The 19,023-nt window shown below is 44.9% G+C and overlaps 1 protein-coding gene across 3 annotated transcripts in view; it reads right to left on the bottom strand.

Annotated features, from left to right (window-relative positions):
• The window catches only part of LOC102072350 (phosphofurin acidic cluster sorting protein 1), a 54,838-nt gene that overhangs the window by 25,615 nt on the left and 10,200 nt on the right, over positions 1-19,023 (bottom strand). Inside the window, exon 1 of one of the 3 annotated variants that reach the window (XM_014266920.3) lies at positions 1,729-1,778. The exons of the other annotated variants lie outside the window; for them this stretch is intronic. Within the exon in view, the coding sequence (XP_014122395.1) occupies positions 1,729-1,757 (29 nt within the window). The 5' untranslated portion in view covers positions 1,758-1,778. Of the gene's footprint in view, positions 1-1,728; positions 1,779-19,023 lie in introns of those variants that run through there. 3 annotated transcript variants of the gene reach the window in all.

Raw genomic sequence — 19,023 nt, 5'->3', positions numbered from 1 at the left:
GGTCTTACCCACAAGGTGAGGGTCAAGCCCATGAAATGCTCTCTTCTTCTGCTGATATCCTGGGCTGTTCAGTGCTTGGCTCACCAACCACTCCTGAGTGGCAGCGCATTCTCTGGACAAGACTGTGTCCCTGGACATTTGCACGGATTTCTCCAACCTTGGGTCCTCCTGTAGTTTCCGTGCCACCTACAAATGTTAGAACACATCCACCTTTCCCAGCACTGGCCCTCTGTGCATCCCTGTCAGCACCACCACTTGTATTAGATGCACAGATGTGGACTGAGCCTTTAAAAGAGTCAGTTTAGCTGCTCTTTAATATTTTTCCTGATTCTGACAGCTCAGGTGATATTAAACTATTCAGGGTGATATTAAACTCTGAGACTGGCCTTCTGGAAAGATGCCAGAATTTCCATGGGGCTCAGAGGCACGGGACGCTCTGGATGCTCCTGTACCCTGCCAAACGCTGGAGCAGCATCTATTCCCAAACGTTCCCGCTAGAGGGCAGAAGGCAGCCGGGCTGCACACAAACCCGGGACACCGGGAGCATGGAGCAGCTTGTACAAGCAGATGCGATCACAGGGGTGTCCATCCACAGAGCTCGCCTCGGAGAGTGGCCAGGTGAAGCCACTACCGAGGTGTCAAGGGAAGAGCACACAAAACACATTTCGAAATGTGCCACAGATTCCTGAGAACAAGCTCCTCCCCGAGCCCCAAGTGGTGCCTGCATGAGACACCCCCGATGACACAGAGGGGAGGAGAGACCTACTCCACTTTCAGAAACCAAGTCCCTGTTGCCAGCGAACAGCAATGAACTGGGACAGCAGCAGTTCATCGGGCTCTGCAGATCAGGCATTAGCACAGGTAGGTGCACCAGTTACAGATGGATTGGGAGGAAAGCACCAGCCTGCTCTGAGAGCTTCCCCTCAGGGAAGGGAGAGAGAGGCAGGGCACTCAGGGCTTGCCAGCGCACTCCTGCCTCTCTGCCCTCAGGCCACTGCAGCTGCTGCAGCCCGAGATGGGCAACTAAAGCAAGCTGCAGCAAAGAGTGTAACACAGTAAGAGGCAAAGGCCAAAAAACATGACAGCACCCTCCTGGGTCAGCAAGCAAGGAGCCAGGGCAGAGCCACCAAACAGTGGCTGTGTCTCAGGTCCCTCAGCCAAGACACACAAGGTGGTGTGCAGCACAAGAGCCCTGCCGCCGACCAGCATTCCTCTCCTTGCCATCAGACAGACATTTTGGCTCATCTGCATCCTGACAGCAGCTTGCTGCCAGTAGCACATGTCTGCCCTGCTGCTGGATCCAGAGCAGGCTTCTGTTACTGCAAATTGCAGTAGGTTTCATTTATCCCAATTCCCAAGTGACATTCACAAAGGAAATCCTAAAGCACGAAGCACAGAAAACAAAACTTCCCCAGGTTATGCTTTCCCCTTCCTTTCCTAGGAAGCATTTCACAGCTTACAGCTCTGCCTGCCAAGAAATGCAGCCTGTTTTCCCACATGACTATTCTTCCCCTCCTTCCATGTGCCCCTAGACAGACCAAACCCAAAGCCAACGCTCAGCTATCCCAAAGGACAGATGACACCCTCCTTCCTTTTGCCTTTGAGGGTACAGCAAAGGAAGGGGCTTCTTATCCTCACAGCAGCAACTTGGCTGCACTACAGGGGAGGAGGATAGGCAAAGTCATGCTGGGAAGAGCAAACAAATAATATCAGTAGGATATACATTACCAAGAGCAAGGTATCATCAAGCAATTCATCCTCAGTCAGGAGGCAAATGGGAAGAAAACAGTGTCCTGCAAGAAGATACATCTGCCTTTCCTTGTCTTCCTGGCTGCCTTCTTGCTACTGCCTAGAGTTTTCCTCACAGCCTTGTGTCCTGGTTAGCATTCCCCCCCTGGAATGGCCATTCAAGATAGGCTGCAGGCACTGAAAAGAGGCCAGTGCAGTGCATTAAATGGGACCTCACTCAGCACCACTGTGCTGAATTGGAGCACCTCATTTTTTTAATTTTCCTATCCCCATAGAAGGGAAAATCCACACCATCAGCCACTGCTGTTCTCATCTGACTGGGCAGGGCATTTTTAACTGCACCAAACATCACCATTTCAGTGTGTATGCACATTTACCAGGCCTGTCCTGCTCCAGCCAGCCCTTGGAAGAGTGTCTCACTCTTTATTCTCTGGTTTGGTCAGCACCCAGCTGCTCTACTAAACACTCTGAAGCAGATTTCCCACTTGCTGCAGGGACCACACAGGGCTCTGAGTACCACCCAGAGGCCTCCCAGGCATCTTCTCTTCCATCACAGGCCTGGAGCATTCCTCTGTGCTCAGGGATGGATTTCAGAGCACTGCAACACTCACCAGAGGCAGAGAACAGGGCAGGTCATGTCCCAGAGAGACACAAGAGCCAGGACAAGGCATGGCAGGCATTCCAGGCTGGGTCAGGTGCACCAGTGAGATAAGGAGGTTCAGAGAAAGGATAAGGGCATCAACACCGTGCATGACTCAGCCAGCAGCAGCAGCTACTGCTAATCACCAGCAACAGCCATCAGAGCTGCTTGCTGCCAGTGTGAAAGCAGCCAGGTGAGGGGAGGAAAGTGCAGACAGGTAATGGATTCACTGATTTTGTCTGCAAGAGCCAAGACTTGCTCAGGATTACGGAAGAGATTTGTAGGATTTATCTAAGAGAATATAAAAATTTTTCTAAATACCAAACAAAATGTACAAAACCATCCTCTTCCTCAGGGTTTCCAAAACTGCTATCTGACATGTGTAGCCAAACTGCAGCCAAAACCGCTCCTAGACCTGCCACTGTTTCCTTCACTGGAAGGTTCTAACAGGTTTTGCTTTAGAACATGCTTGCTAAAGAAGGTCAGCCAACATGCATCACCAGTGTACACCAGCCCCACACCAGGAGTGGCAGATGAGTACAGAGCACTTCTTTTTCCTAAAAGCTTTATCTACTACAGCTTTCAGCTGTTTTTGTGATGCCCAAATGTTACCATACTAGCAAGGCACATCAAAGACTTGAACTGCTCATAACACTGCATTTCCAGTGAAAGAATGGCTACTCAGGACAGGAGCTAACACCCAGATCCCTTTGCTTGTTTGCTGTCCATGGCATAGTGAGGCTGTTCCCAGCAGGAGGGCCCATGCAGAGGTCATGAGATCCCAAACCAGGACAGAGCAAGCCTGGCTGCAATAGGAAAACTCCCACAAATGCTTGGCCAAGGCCATACAAGAGTATTCCCTTTTCCCCAGTACCCCCACAAAGCACAGACAGCAGTGACACTCTCAGACCAGCCAAGATCTCTGGGATTCCCTCTGGTTAGGGCTGCAGCCAACAGCTCCAGAGTACACATGCTCTCCTCAAGCCTGCTGAACCATCCTCTGATGTTTGGATGTGCCTCCTCACATGGACAAGTGTGTGCCAGCATCTCTGCAAGCAAACAGTTCCTAAACAAGACAAATGGTGCTTTCTCAAATACCATAGGGAAGCCAGTCAAAGATAAGCCTATATTATGAAATGCTCCCTTCCTGTTCCCTGGCAGTTTTCTTTAAGCACAACTGTCCTTTACAGGCTCCAGAGTTTCAGACTCAGTAACACAGGCAGCCTCAAAAAGAACTGGACCACTCTGGCCTAGTACCTGTTGGTGTTGTGATTTGTGTTGAGGAAAGCATGGCACACTGCAGGCAGCAGAGAGAGAGATGGCCAACATCAATATAGAATCCAAATGCCACCTCCTGATTGAGGACTGCTTCCTCCTGATCCTCCGTGCAGACTGGGAGCTCCCACGAGTTCCCCAGCAGCCTGTCCCTACTCTCCAAGGGGCTGCAGCTGGGGCTCAGCAGTGTCACACAGCCACTCACAGGCTGGCAGGGCCCTTGGGGCGCCAGCAAGCAGCACCCACACTGAACACTGCAGGCACCTGCAGCTGCTCACTCCCCAGTGGAACAGGACATTCTTTCCAAGGATCACTGTGCCTATTCACCTTCTCAGCAAGCTGCAAGCAGAGCCAGGAGCTATCACAGCACACATTTCACCTAGCAAAAGGGTCCATAAATAACTTGGTGTGCCTCCTCACCACATCCTGTATTACAGCCACACCGGGCACAGGCAGCCATCCAACGACACCCTCACTAAGAAAATTTAAATTTGTAACATATTTCACAAGTTCAACACCCTACCAACCACTTTGTCTCTTTACAGCACAGTTTTGTAGTGCTCACTGAAGCACCAGAATGCCTATTGAAGAACTCAGGAAACGGAGGGACAGGTGATTTATCATGCAACCCTTCCCACCAACCCACAGCAATCTGTGGCTGCAGTGAAGGATTTCCTGCACAATAAGTGCACACAAAACCATTTGGTGCAACAGAGGCACTCCTTTGTGTCCATTATCTGGGCATATACTGTCCAGTGTATGTTCAGATGCACCATCCTTCTTTTCTAAGTACTCCAAATTTTATACAGGACGTCATTAAACATTTCTGAAATGAGTTATCCTCAGCTCAGGCTTCCAGAAAAACATTTGCCAGTGCACACACTATCTTGAGACTGGCCCACAGGAAGCTCTGCACCAGCCAACTGAAGCAGAAGGGACAAAAACATGGCTTTCTTGGTTCACTGATCAAACTGTAAAACAAGCCTATAAAAGAAATAAAAGCTAGCTCCAGCCCAGAATAATACTGAAAAGTTTTTAAAACAGCCATGAGGGGACACCTTTGAATCTGACTCTATCTAACTGTGGTTAGTAAGGGCAAAAATAAGACTGCAAGTGACTGTAAAATAGCAGCCAGTTACAGTTTTTAAGAGGACAAAAGTCAGGGGAAAACAACATCAGAGAAGGAAACGTAAATGAAGGCTACAAAAAGGGTACCACTGAAAGCAAAAACTTAGTTCAGAAATATCTGACAGTTCCTTAATAGAAATGCTGCTTGCAGCTATAAAGAGTTCAGAGGAGAGGTGAATGCACTCCTCAGGATAATCACATATGGAGAAAAGGCAGAGGAAGCTGTTCCCCAGGGAAGGCAGATACCACAGCACTGGGTCTTTTGTTAGCACAATTCCTTGGATGCAATCACCCTCCTCCTCCCCCACATGAAAGATCAATCAGAGATTGTCAAGAGTGTTCAAAAGAGCCTATTAGGCTTCCACAAAAAAGAGGCCTGTGCATCCAGGGAATCCCTTTACTGTGCTCACTGCAGCTCCCTGTCACGTTCAGCTGGGAGAAAACAACCAGGGAGAAGGAAAAGCAAGGAGGGAGAAGGAAAACCATGCACAGAGCAGTGAGGAATACTAGACAAATGCCTTGCTATCCCAAATTCATGGGGCTGGCAGCTTTCTAGAGGAGATAACACAGCCCTGGTTTGTTACTGCAGAAAGGGCAGACACAAGGTGCAGACATAGCAAGAGAGATTCCAGGAACAACATGTTTCCAAGGTGGGGTGGGAGATGCAACTTCATTGTCCCAAGTCAGGATTTGGGTTTGCCTGGTGGGATGGAAACAGCCAGCTCTCAAAGCAAAGTAAAATTGCATCAAAAGCTGACCTCCAACTATACCCACAGTGCAAACAGTATCCTGAGGAATGAGACAGGACAACAATTACCATTTCCCAGACCCTCCTCAGTCTGACAACGAGCAAACAAATCAACACATAAATAACTATTCCAGGAGAGGACAACATCTATGGAGGAACTGCATGGAAGGCAGCCTCCCCATCCCAGCAGACACTGGTCCATATTTCCCACTCAGAATCTGCCACCAAGCTATTGAGCACACAAGTGCTGGCCTTTAGTGTCCCCTGCACTCTGTTCCAGCTCCCTGCTCAGGAAGGAGATGGACAGCAACATTCACATGGCCCTGACAGGTTTATTCCAGCTGCAGGAGGGCACCAGCACAGCTGGATTTGGGTAGTGTCACCTGCAGGATTTCAGCATGTGTCAGGCACAAAGGGAGAACAGACTGCTGACACAAGTCACCCACATGCAGGATATTTGTTCATACAAGCCAATTGCAGGAAGAGTTGAGAAAGTTATTACCATTATTTCTACATTTGCCTGCTTAATCTTGTTGTCCTAGTTACCACAGCCCTGGTGACTAAGGCAACCAGTCTTGGCAAGTAAGACACAGAATGCAATGAGATGTAATACAAATATTTAAGACGACTCTCAAAGAGCAAAAGCAGAAACAAGTAAAAGCAATTCTGTGCCCCCAGCATCACCCCCAGTCTCCCCTCATTTACTGCATTTCCCATCACCTCCACAGCAGTCTGAGCATGGATACTCAGGTGGGTTTGTGGTACCCAGGAGACCCAAGGGGGGCTGCAAACCCAAATCAGGTGTGCCAGAGCTCCCCACACACTCCCTCTTCACAGTGAGTTAACTTCACAGACACTGACAGGTACAGTCCTGTGCCAGGCTGAAGATCAGAACTCGTGCTATCATTCAATAAACAGCTCCTCTTTATCCATGTATGGTCTGTGCAGCATGCAGGCTGCAGGTTCATAATGCCCTGGAGCATTTCACACAGGCATTCCAAGGCATCTCCATCTAGGAACTGAGGAACATGACACTCCTGTGGTTTCTGAGATCACTATCAGCTCTGCAGCAATCCCAGTCCTGAGCACATATTTGCTTCTCTGTTCTTTTTATCAGAGACATACAATAATACCCAGAACATCTCAGGCTCAAGGCTGTGAAAAGTTAAGTCAAAAGTTACTTTAAGTGAACCACATGACTTGCACAATATAAAGGTATTTCTGCTGTCCACAGTCCAGAACCTCCAACTCTAAACTCTTATGATCATGATCCAAGCACATATCAAGCCCAAAACATAAGCAACTCGTGCTCATATGGAACTCCAACTAGCATTTCACTAAGCTTATCTTTTTTCTCCACTTGTTACTAAACTCCACATAAATGGGAAAAAAACTACATGATTTATATTTTAATCAAGATATCAGTTATGCAGAACCTGTAAGAGTGAAAACAAAAATTGGAACAGCTTTTGATAGACACTTCATGTTTAGCTTGCCCTGAACACTAAGTATGCAGTAGTGCAGGGCAGGAAAACAAGACTATTATGCTGGGATGGGTGATCAGATCCTGAGAAAATTTCAATCAAGATATGCATATAATAACCCATGATGCATCATTATAAAAAGATGTGTTTAAAATATTATTTAAAAGGAAAAAAAAAGATAATTTTATCCTTCTCCAACCCTTAATTATCCTATATTAGAGCTGTGTATAGGACTTAATTATTTAGGCTGCTTAGCTGTTAGAAGCTAACCACATAAAAGAGGAAGTTTCATTTTCTCCCTTTCACATTTTCACACCCAAAGAGAATCACCCAAGACCTTGTGGGCATCCTCATGAGAAGGCATGGAGCTTCAAGAAGAAAATTTTCAAGAATGTGGAGCCAACAGGGCTGCAACACTGTGCTCACAGGGAAAGGGACAGTTCTGCACAGGCTGCATGTTCCAGGGTGTGGGACAGAATTCCAGCTAGGAAGCATCAGGCCCTGAGTTACCTCAAAAGCTTGGAAAATTCTGCCTTCCAAGGGCTTCACTCAAGGCCTCTTTTGAACGACATTCCACTCAAATGAACTTCAGAGGAATGAGCTCTCTTGAAGCAAGCACTGCTTTAAAGCAATATTTCTGCTTGAGTTATCAATATTTTTTCACTTAAAATGAAAACAGCTTAGGGTTTTCAAATCAGTCTGACCTAATGCAATGGGGCCAGGACACAACAACTTTTGAGCTACAAGTACAGCAGGAATAAGCGACAGGGAGGCTGCAGGGAGGCAGAGGCTCTGGCTGGTGTGCCCAGCTGGAGGGAAGGCAGGCAGGCACCACTCTCTGCCCCCACCTCTTCAGAGGCTGCTTTGCTGCCCCAAGGTCCAGCCCACAGTGTCCCTTCTCCAAAGTGGGATGAATAACAAAGCCAATTTGGAAACCAGAAACCAGGCAGGGGCTTGAGGAAACCTATGCAGGTTGCCAGAGCAACTCCACAACTCCGTGTCACCGGAGACCACCACACTCAGAACACTCTGCCAGCAAAGCCCTTTCAGCACCTGGAGGACAGCCAGCTACCCAGTTCTCTGGCAGCAGGACTGCAAGCCTAAGTAAGATCAGCCCAGCTCAATCTTATGAATGGAAGATCTCCAAGGGACAGCAGAACAGCTGGCATGGCCAGTGCAGGCTCAGCATTCAGCAAAGCCAAGCTGGGAAGGTACTGGGAGGCAGATCATTGAGCTGCCATTGTGATTGATTCTCCAAGTTTTTCCATTTGAGGGAATGACACTCTGGAGAGCAGCACACATGGGGTGTGCAGCACAGATTTTTCTCTGTTAAAAAGCAGCCTGTGTTGCTTCAGCACAACAGGCAACAAAAACATCAAACTGGACCTACTTGAGTGATTAATCCTCAGAACTACTTCATAAATGCTGAATATGCTTTAACTTATGCTAAATAAGTTAAAGCACCTTCCAGCATTTTCCAAAAATCAAAGAAATAAAACTGGGTGTTTTCCCTTTCTTCTTGTTTATATCCTCTCTCAAAACCTGAACTCAAGTAGCTGATATTAAACAAGTGTCTTAAGCCTCAGTCAGACAATACTGCAATATCTCTGGCTCACAGCATTAGCAAGGGTTAAGCAGGCTTAATGCAATTGCTCTTGTCAGCCCCTCTGACTGCTTGGAACCACCACAGAGAAAGATCAAATTATTCCAACAGAAACAAGAGATTAATCCACCACTCACATTTCTATCAGTGGGGCTTTTGCCTCCCTCTGGAATATCCTGATTTGACAGCAAGCCCAGCCTCACCTTTGGGGATGCTGTGGGATGCCAAAACTCTGCAACTGAATACAGGTGAAACATAATAAACCCCAAATGTGCACAGACAAAACCTAAGATCTGTGGTTTAACTCTTCCTGCAAGAAAAGAGATTTAACCCAGCAATGTGAACAGCTGTGAAATATGAAGGAAAAATCCAGAAGATGCAGGTGACAACCAAACTCTCAGGACAGAGATGGAGCACATGACTATGAGAAGCTCCTGCATCTGTTACAGACACCTTGGATGTTGGATGGCTACATAAAGCACAGGGTACCTGTCCCTGGGTCCCCATGAGCAGGCTCTGTGGGCACACCTGTGCATGAACCAGCCCTCCAGCTCCCCAGATTAAGGCTGCTTACTCCTCAGAAGGCAGGCTGAGCCAGTCTCCCACACACTTGTATTATCTGCTCGCAGACACTGCAGCCCTGGGTTTCAGACTCAAGGTCAGTTACCCCCCTCTGCAAAAAGAAAGGCTTAAAGGGAAGATTTCAGTCATAGAACAAAGACTGTGGAGGTATTTGTTAGCTGCTTTGGCACTTGTTTCTTCAGTTTGCACTGTTTTAGATAAAGCTGATATCTGAGCACTACTGATAATTTATCCAGCACACACCCCTGACTGAGAGCTGCACCCCTGGTGAAATTGTTTCTAGCAAAAGATTGCAAAGCCCTGGGAATTTCCCTGCCATCCACTTGCTGAATAATATTTACTTGGAGCCCCAGATACACCACGGCAATTTGGGCTTAAAACACCTCTGTGCACTAGAAACTCTGTAACAGCTTCAAACACAAAGAGAAAGGATTATTTCTCATATACACACACACAAGCAATGTCCTTGGGATCCCTGTACTTCAGTGCAACTTCACTGAGCTTTGGTGCTTTTGGAAGATTTTTTTTTTTTTTTCAGTTGGAGACATATTTCCATCCCTGCAGAGAATTTTCTTCAAGGAGTCACCTGGAAAAATGTGCCAGGGAAGAGAACACCTGATAACATCCCCATTAGAACTGGCAACTCAGTGAGAAATACCTTACTCTAACAACCAACCAACACAAAACAAAATGTAAGGAGTGCTACCTACCCACATTAATCAAAAGAAAAACACATTTGTGAAGAAATAAAGAGGAGGGTTTAATCTGTTTACATCAGCACTAAGTCAGAATGACCTTTCCTTCTACCACTGCCTTTCTCCCAGAGATAAAACAGCACAGCTCCATTTTCTGGCCTCTGTGCTCCAGCTGTGCTCATCAGAGAGCACCCACAGGGCAGCAGGGAGCAGATACCTGGGGTGAGGAACACTCACTGCCCACAGCCAGGGTCCCACAGGAGCCTGGACAATTCCCCACCAGGCTCATTTTCAGGCCCTTGTCCCAGATGCTCACAGAAATCAAGTAACACCCCACTTCTTTGGAAACACTGACAATTCCTCTCAGAAGGTGTAGGCAGGGAGCTGGAGAACCAATTCCCACTCCCAGAACTCAGTGCTGTATCCTGTGGTGTTCACAGTCTCTGTAAAATCCCTTTGCCCAGGATTTTTCTCCTGGGAAGCTAAGAAGCCTCAGAGAAAAAAGAAAACAAATTTTTATCTCATTTGCTTCTTCTGTGTTGTGCTCACATGTGGAATGTGTTGGGAGATTATTTCATTAGCTTCTGCTGTGAGTTGTTTTCACTCTTTGGCCAATTGGGGCCAAGCTGTGTTGGGACTCTGGAGAGAGTCACGAGTTTCTTTGTTATCTTTTGTTACCTGTATTCTTTAGTATAGTATAGCATAATAATAAATACAATTTAGAAAATAAAAAAAAATTATATATTTTACTACCTATATTCCTTAGTATAGTATAGCATAATAATAAATACAATTTTAAAAATAAATAAAAATTAAAAATTAAATTTTTTTTAAATTTAAAAATTAAAATTGAAAAATTAAATAAAATATTAAACATTCAAAAATAAAATTAAAAAATTAAAATAAAAATATAATAAAAACATTTTAAAAATAAAAAAATTAAAACAAAATTTAAAACAAAATAAAAAATTATAAAAACCAAAATAAAAAACCAAAATAAAAACAATTAAAAAACCAAAATTTAAAAACCCAAAAAAACCCCCCCAAAAAAACAAAAAAAAACCCAAATAAAAAAAACCCAAATAAAAAAAACCCAAATAAAAAAACCCAAATTAAAAAAAGCCCAAATAAAAAAAAACAAATAAAAAACCCAAATTAAAAAAAAATTAAAAACTCCAAATTATAAAAACCAAATAAAAAACCCAAATAAAAAACCAAATAAACAAATAAAAAACAAATAAAAAATAAAAAATTAAAAAAAAAACAAATAAAAAACCAAATTAAAAAACCAAATAAAAAACCCAAATTAGAAAAAAAACAAATAAAAAACCCAAATTAAAAAAAAAATAAAATAAAAAACCCAAATTAAAAAAAAATAAAAAAACAACAAAATAAAATAATTTTTAACATTTTTAAAACCAAAATACAATACAAACCTTCTAAAAACATAAAGCCAATTTCATCATTCTTTCCTTCATCAAGACACCCTGCAAATACAATGGTATCCTTCCCTCCCTGTGGTTCCCAAGCAGCACTGTGTGCTTGAGCACGTGACACATTGACTCAGCCTGTTCATCCAGCAGAGAACGAACCTAAAACACAATGAGCTGTTTCCTTGCAGCCAGCACTAAGCCAGCTCCTCACATCATCAGGCACGTGCTGGAAGCAGAGCCAGTGCAGAGCTGTGAGGCTGAGCTGCCAATCTGTGCCACTGCAGGTGTCCCTGCTGAGTCCCAGCAGAGAGGATCTGGAGCTGGGCCTGAGAAAGGAACAAAGCTCTCCCACCTTCCTTTGGAAGAACCCAATCAAGGCATGAATCACCCCCAGGAAGCACTTGTCATGCCAACCATACATATCACCCAGCAGAAAGGCATGCAGGGCTTCCAGTTAAGATAAGACAACAGCAATTAGCCACTGAGGGGTGCCTGTCACCTTTCTCTCCCTCAACACACCTCAGTTCCTCAAGTATTGTTGGCTTTATTTGAGTACTTTTATTTCACCTATTTTGTCCTGTGTTGAATCCTGCACCCTGCTGCACAGATTTCCACGGACAAGGCTGGCTGTGCTGTGTTGAGAGCTCACACAACAGCCTTGGGTCATGCATCTCAGCTACCTGCACCACAGCCCATGAAAGGTGCCATGTAAATCATACTCTTTGGAAAAAATAAAAAAACAACCCAGCAAGTTGATATTTGAAAAGATACTTATGAGAAAACCATTCATCTTACATCTAAAATGTAAGCCTCTAAACCTCACCATGTAAGACTTCCCATTGAAGTTTTTCTCGTTATTTTTTTAAGATTAGGAGGGCCATAAGTCTTTTAGGTCTGGCTGGCCTGATCTGTAGAGCACAGACAAACAACCTATTTGCTCAGGCAAAAAAGAAATGGCAACACACCAAAAATTGTTGTCATCATATTGCAGGGGTTCCATGCTTTTGTCTCCTTATCACAAAAGTTTCAAACCTCCTTGGTGTTTCTCATGGGCAACTCCTCAGAGCACTGACTCTTCTCACAAAGCAGCCACTGACCCCAGTTCCCTTCTCACCCAGCCACCCCACTCTTTTATAGCACTCTTTTTCTCACTGGTTACAACTGGAGCATGTTAAAGTCAGGCCTGTTCCTAATCTTTGATAACTGGCCCAGCTGCAACTCCTTAGGGGTAAGATTACTTTCTATACTATCTTCTTTTTCTTATATTCTATCCCCCACCAAAAAAAAAAAAAAAAAAAACAACAAAAAAACCCAGAGGAATGGAGGTTTATCAGCATCCATCTTTTATCAGCAAGCTCCAAAACTTGGGCTGGTGTCAAGCCATCTCTGAAATTTACCCCCTGTCCACAGAATAAAAAAGGCAGCAGAGCTGAAAAGCACCTCAGATATGAGATGCAACTTCTTGTAACAGACAGACAAAGCAGCAGCCTGATGTCCTGTATTCATTCCTGGAAGCCAAATTCAACACTGAAGCTCAACAACTTCAAGGTCATTGTTGCATTAAACAGCACCAAAATCTTTACACCTACAAAGAGTTATAACATTTTGGAGAGCTCTGGTTCCCATCCTGAACTGACATATGGCCAGGGAGATGTTCTTCAGACATGGGGACAATTGTCACAGAATCAGACTGGTTTGGGTTGGAAGAGCCCTGAAAGATCACCTTGCTCCCACTCACTCCCCTGCCATGAGCAGGCACAGCTGCTCACAGCCCCATCCAGCCTGGCCTTGAGCACTTCCAGGGACAGGGGATCCACAACTTCCAACTTCTCTGGGCTATTCACCCTCATAGTGAACAATTTTGAGTTTTGACAAGTTTGAGAATTTTAGGTTGTCCTATATGGAGTCAGGAGTTGGACTTGATGATCCTCATGGATCATTACAGCTCAGAGAATTCCCTGATATCTGAACTGTAAATATCTTAACTCCCCCAGCACCTGTAGAACATCTGCAGGATTTGCTCCACACCAGAGTCAGCCAAATGTTGAGGCCACTTCCAGAAGGGGTGCAGACAGCTTTTCTTTTTTCCATATTCCCAGGGAAGAAGCAACTGAGAGGAAGTGCCTTCAGAAATCTTGGTTTTCCTTTTCTAAGAAATAACATTTATAACTACCTAGCCCTCCAGAAGCCTCTCCAGTCAGATAGTTAGTTTAGTAGATCCTTCCCATTTCTTCTGGATAAAAAAGGATGGAGGACAGAGCACTGGAAGATATCTCCTGACAGGGAGGAGTAAAGATGAGGGGTGGTCATGTGCTGTGGTGTGTTCTTAAGTTCGTTAGTTTGCTCCCCCCATTTTCTGTATTACTTCCTGCTGCTACCCTGCCAGTTATGTTGCTATGGAAATGAAACTGCTCCTCCCTTGGTTTCTCTTATAAAGTGAAAGTTGTTTCCTCCTTGGGGTCAGTCAATCACTCTTTTTCTCCTCCCAGGTTTCGAGAATTTTCCTTTCTCTGTGAGGTATGGTTGGCTGTAGCCCCGGAGCTCCTCCTATGATTTATAACAGTTGGTTACTTTAGTGTATCAGTTATGTTTCGTACCTCCAAATATGTATTTCTATTGGATAGCCGGGTTTCCCTGCCTTCTTCCCCCCTTTTCCCTTAAAACCCTCTCCTGCCCCTTGTTCGGGGCCATTTGCTGGGTGTTTCCCCTCCTTTGTTGGTTCTTCTGTAATAAACCGACAGTTTACCCCCAGCAAGTGGTCGCCTCCTAATTCGTCTCTCACCGCGCTGCTCCGAGCTAACACCCAGCTCAGCCCGAGGCCAAAGCCGCCGAGGGGGGCTGTTTTCTGATGCGCAGGGGCCCTGGCCTTCGCCCCTCACCGGATTCCAGGGCCGTTCACGCCCCCGCGCAGTCATGCCTGGAAAGTTGGCATTTCTGCCCACCCACCCACTCACTGACAGCTGCATTAGAAAATGCTGGAAAGCTGGCAGATTGTCTCCTCTCTACCAAACCACACCAAACCAGATCCATGGAAGAGAAGATGGAAGCCAGCTACCATGGCTGAAGAAATGAAAAGCAAAGCATCCTTCCAGTAGCCATGTTTGGATTTTCATCACATCCTCTCTTTGCCCTCTGGCTGCTGCTACTTCTAGAGAGTCCCAAAAAGGCAAAGCTCTTCTACAAAGGGGCAGCTCCTCAGAATTCATGCCACATTCCTCCATTCTCCTTTGGATTGGTGAGAAAACTCACTCAGAGAAAACAACTACTACAAACTTATCTCCAGCTGCTGGGAGTTAGTGGTGGATTTGCACTCAAAACTCATACTAACCAGTAAGCCCAAAAGCCATTTCCAGGCAGATTTTCCACCTGAACTCCCAGGGCACAGCAGAATATTTCACACAAGGCAGCCACACCACCTCATGCTTGCTGTAATTCTCTTGGTGTGTTACTAAACTACTCACACTGCAGATGATTGAGCAAGGCAGCAAGAGGCTGGAAGTCTGCCAAGAGCCATTGAGAAACAGCCTGAAATGCATCTGAAAGGACAGGGGGGAAACTCAACCACACACCTCACACTTCAGCTCTCTCAGTTCTGGTATGATATGGACCTGTGGCCTCCAGAATTGCCTGGAGTTAGGAGCAGGATTTTACACCCACTTTTATCACTGGATGGAGCCCAGTAATTCACAACACACAGATGATTTAGGAGCCTCTCATCCATTTCATCTAGTAGCTGTAGCCACAAAGAAATACACTGGAAATTCCTTATTTTATTAGCTATCTTCCTTCAGTGCAAAATGTGCATACATCTTCAAAATTAGATCTTTATTCTTAAGAAGAAGAAAGCTGCTAGCCTTGCTATTCAGAGGATGACAATCCTCCAAAGCACAACCTCTGCAGGCAAAGTAAAAAGAAAACAAAGCCTGCCTTTAATAATCACAAAGCTTTACAAGAAACCTCCTACTATCACTGCAACAGAAAGCACATGCCAAATTCTGCAAGGGCAGGGAAGACAGGAAGGCAAGGAAGAAATACTGCTGTGGGTCCTAGGGAACTCTAAACACTTTTGTTCTCAGGGATATCCATATGGAAGAGCAGGATTTTTCCTAGTTTCTAATAGCTCAAAGCCTTCCATTAGAGAAGAAAAAATAAATTATATTTAGGGCCTATTTGTTGGATACCCACATAATACTGCAAGAGAGCTCATCAGGTTCACTCCCCAAGGCAAAGCTGGTGTAAATCAGAGCAAAGGAAGCATTCACTTAGATGAATTTGCTTTAAGTTTATCTTCCATTGGGGCAATTCAATGACAGTGAAACGTTGTGGTGAAACTCAGCACAAGCAATGAATCAATGTGTTCCAGTCAGTAAATCTTCAGACAACGAGTTGTGGGGGCCTGAATATATGTTGTATTGTAAGATCTGTGTGGTTCCAAGTTACTCCAAACGAGCTGCAGCTGCAGGGTCCTTAGTTGGGCAGCAGCTGTAGCTCGTGAAGGTAACTGAGATAAATAGGGGTGGGTCAAGAGCCCAAGAGGAGCCCCTGAGAAGAGAGACAGGACTGTGCTGCAGAGAAAGGAGGAGCCCCTGAGAAGAGGGAAGGACAACACTGCAGCAAAGATTACAACAACCGGTGACCCCGTGTGATGAAGAATGCACAGCCAAACATCACAAGAAGGTATGGAATCCCCCGGACAGCCGAGAGCTGTGGCAGCCTGAGAGCTGGGACTTTGGAATATCAGCCAGTGAGCTGGGACTATAGAAGATAGGACAGCCGAGAGCTGTGGCAGCCTGAGAGCTGGAACTGTATGTGTATTGTAATTGTATTATTGTTAAAAGAAAAGGGGGGAAATGTGGGGGCCTGAATATATGTTGTATTGTAAGATCTGTGTGGTTCCAAGTTACTCCAAATGAGCTGCAGCTGCAGGGTCCTTAATTGGGCAGCAGCTGTAGCTCGTGAAGGTAACTGAGATAAATAGGGGTGGGTCAAGAGCCCAAGAGGAGCCCCTGAGAAGAGAGACAGGACTGTGCTGCAGAGAAAGGAGGAGCCCCTGAGAAGAGGGAAGGACAACACTGCAGCAAAGATTACAACAACGAGTCAAAACCAAACTCAGCATCTCAGACTGGCAATGGCTGAACTTTGGCAGCGTGAGCTGCAACACAGTACAAGACTGAAAAGCTCTTTTGAATCAATTGTATGAAACCTCATGCAAATTCCCAAACCCCAAAAATCTCTCTGTTATCTTGTTTCACTGACCTGGTCATTTTACTACCAGGCAGTTCCACCCCAAACCATCTGTCATCAGCAGATTTAGTCCATGAGCAGTTTGTTCAGGAGCTGCTTCTCCTCCCAAACATTGCAGGCTGTCCTTGCACAAACCAATGTCACCAAGCACAGAACAGACTCCTTCCTTCAACACCCCTTTTATTTAATCCTAAACATGAAGGCTTAATCCTTACAAGCTGAAAAATGGGAAATCTCAAGGTAATACAAAGCCTGAAAATAGGAAAGGAAGAAAATCAGCAAGCACAAAACATGGCTGGCTTTCACTCAGCCTCTCCTGTCCTTTACATAACGTAGATGTTTTAAGATAGAGTAAAAACTTAAGAACTGTGAGAACCAGAGAAATAATAAGCAAATGGCACAGGCTTGAGTTTCTGCAGTGCTGACAGCTGTCACACAGTTATACAATTAATGACACAGTTGCAAAATGTCTTTCAGTTCAACAGGATAGGAAAAGTTTTCCTCCATTTTTGTCCTGTATAACACTTAATTTGTAGGGATGTTTCCTACTGCAAAAATAAGGGAAGAAGTAGTTGTTCAAAAGTCTTCTTTGAGGCAGCCTGAAATTATCTCTCTCAGGCCCAGAAAGAACCAAGTTATTTTCCCTTCAGTGGCTTCATTTCTCATAGTGAACAAATAAGAACCAGGACACACAAAAGATACATCTAGAATTCCTCACACTGTCACCAACCAATCTCTTTTCCTTTTTTAATCTCTTCTATTCTCTTTTATTCTCTTCCTTCCTTCTTTCTAGGAGATTCTCTTTTTCAGCATTTGTTGTTCCACCTGCTGCTTCTGAGGAAGTTCCCCCATGTTGCTGTTTGCCCTTAGACAGAGAAACTTTCACATATGAATTCACCTGCACTGTCAACAACTCAGGGATCCTTCCAGAGAGCCATCAGCAACAAATGGTTATTCTGGATAACAGGAACTGAATTCTGAAACTTCACCTGTTTTATTTATACAGTAAAATGTATAATTAGTGCTGGCAAAACACCATGTAACTCTACACTTCCTCTTCATAATCTCCTTTGGAGCACTGTGATGTCACAAGGAAGATGTTCTGTAACCACCCTGGGACACATTTACACTGAACACTGCCAACCTCAATGGAAACTTTGTCTGGCCTGAAAACACACCTACTCTAAAGGCACAGACAAGGGAGCTTCTCTCACACAAATTTAGCCTGGATTTTAAACCTTGATCTATTTAATTTTGCCTTTTTCCCAAAGAGAGTTCCAATATTGTGCACATCTCACAGTCAGGTCTCCTTGAAAAGTCATTTACTCTCACAGTATTAGAAAAAAATTAGGCTGTAATTAAGCAGAGTTATAAACCTTTGGTCACTTGGGACGTGAAACCTATTCATATTCATGTCAACAGGAGTGTTTGTTGCAACAATCAGGACTGCACACAAGACAAGTGCCTCATCATTTCTCAAAAAGAAAATAATCTTCTGGGGGGCAATACCTATTCTGCCTTCTGCTCACAGCTGTGTTTAGCTGGTATGTGACCACTCCTGCCAGTTCACCCCCCACCATTTCACATTTTTGCATCTTACCATTTCCCTTGTCACAGGCACAAGCTGTCACAGCCTGGTTTCTTCCCTAATCTCACAGCTCTGCCAGCTCCCAGAGGAGAAATAACCATGGCTGCAATGGCAGAAGTGGTCTTTGGAAAATGCTTCTCAAGATTCCTCTTCCCATGAGTGCACAACTATCAGGATCTGTTAAAAGCTTCAAACTTCCCCCAAAAGACACTCAGATCTACAAAGGTAGTCATTCCATACCTAGACAGATAGACAAGACTCAAATTTTGGGGCCAACTGTTCTCATGTTCTTTCAACAAGCTCCAAGTGCTCAGTGTGGAGCCTCATCACAGTTTTTCAGGCCACAGCAAGGGGAGGTTTGATGATTTTCTTTACAGGCACCACATCCCTGCCTGCAAGGGTATGAAACCAAGATTTCTCTGTTCTAAGTGGGATCCAACAGTGTCAGGATTAAAGTATTGCTGTAACTGGATTGCTTCCTGTAGTCACAAACAATAATCAGGTTAAGAGATTTCCTTTCCCTCCTCTTGCCTGGGCTGTGAGTAGGCAGAAGTTACAAGGCAAGTGGGTGGCAGTTAAACTGTTCCTGCTCCAATTGTTTGAGAGGAGTGTTAATTTTGGGTTAATTTTGCCTCCTACTCATGGATTTAAAGGCACATTTACCTATGCAGGGAGCAAGTGCACCTTGCTGCACAAACCATGAATGAAACAGACTCCTTGAAACCAATCTCTCAGCTCTGCATCCTTTCACACCACAAGCCCACACAGATGCATCACTGGAGAGAACACAGCTGAAACAGCTTAGCATGAAAATGCACCATTCTCTCCCACCCCCTTTCCTGCACTCATATCAG

Source organism: Zonotrichia albicollis, chromosome 3, assembly GCF_047830755.1.
Source record: "Zonotrichia albicollis isolate bZonAlb1 chromosome 3, bZonAlb1.hap1, whole genome shotgun sequence".
Classification (NCBI taxonomy): domain Eukaryota; kingdom Metazoa; phylum Chordata; class Aves; order Passeriformes; family Passerellidae; genus Zonotrichia; species Zonotrichia albicollis.
This window is presented reverse-complemented; position numbering and strand designations above follow the sequence as displayed.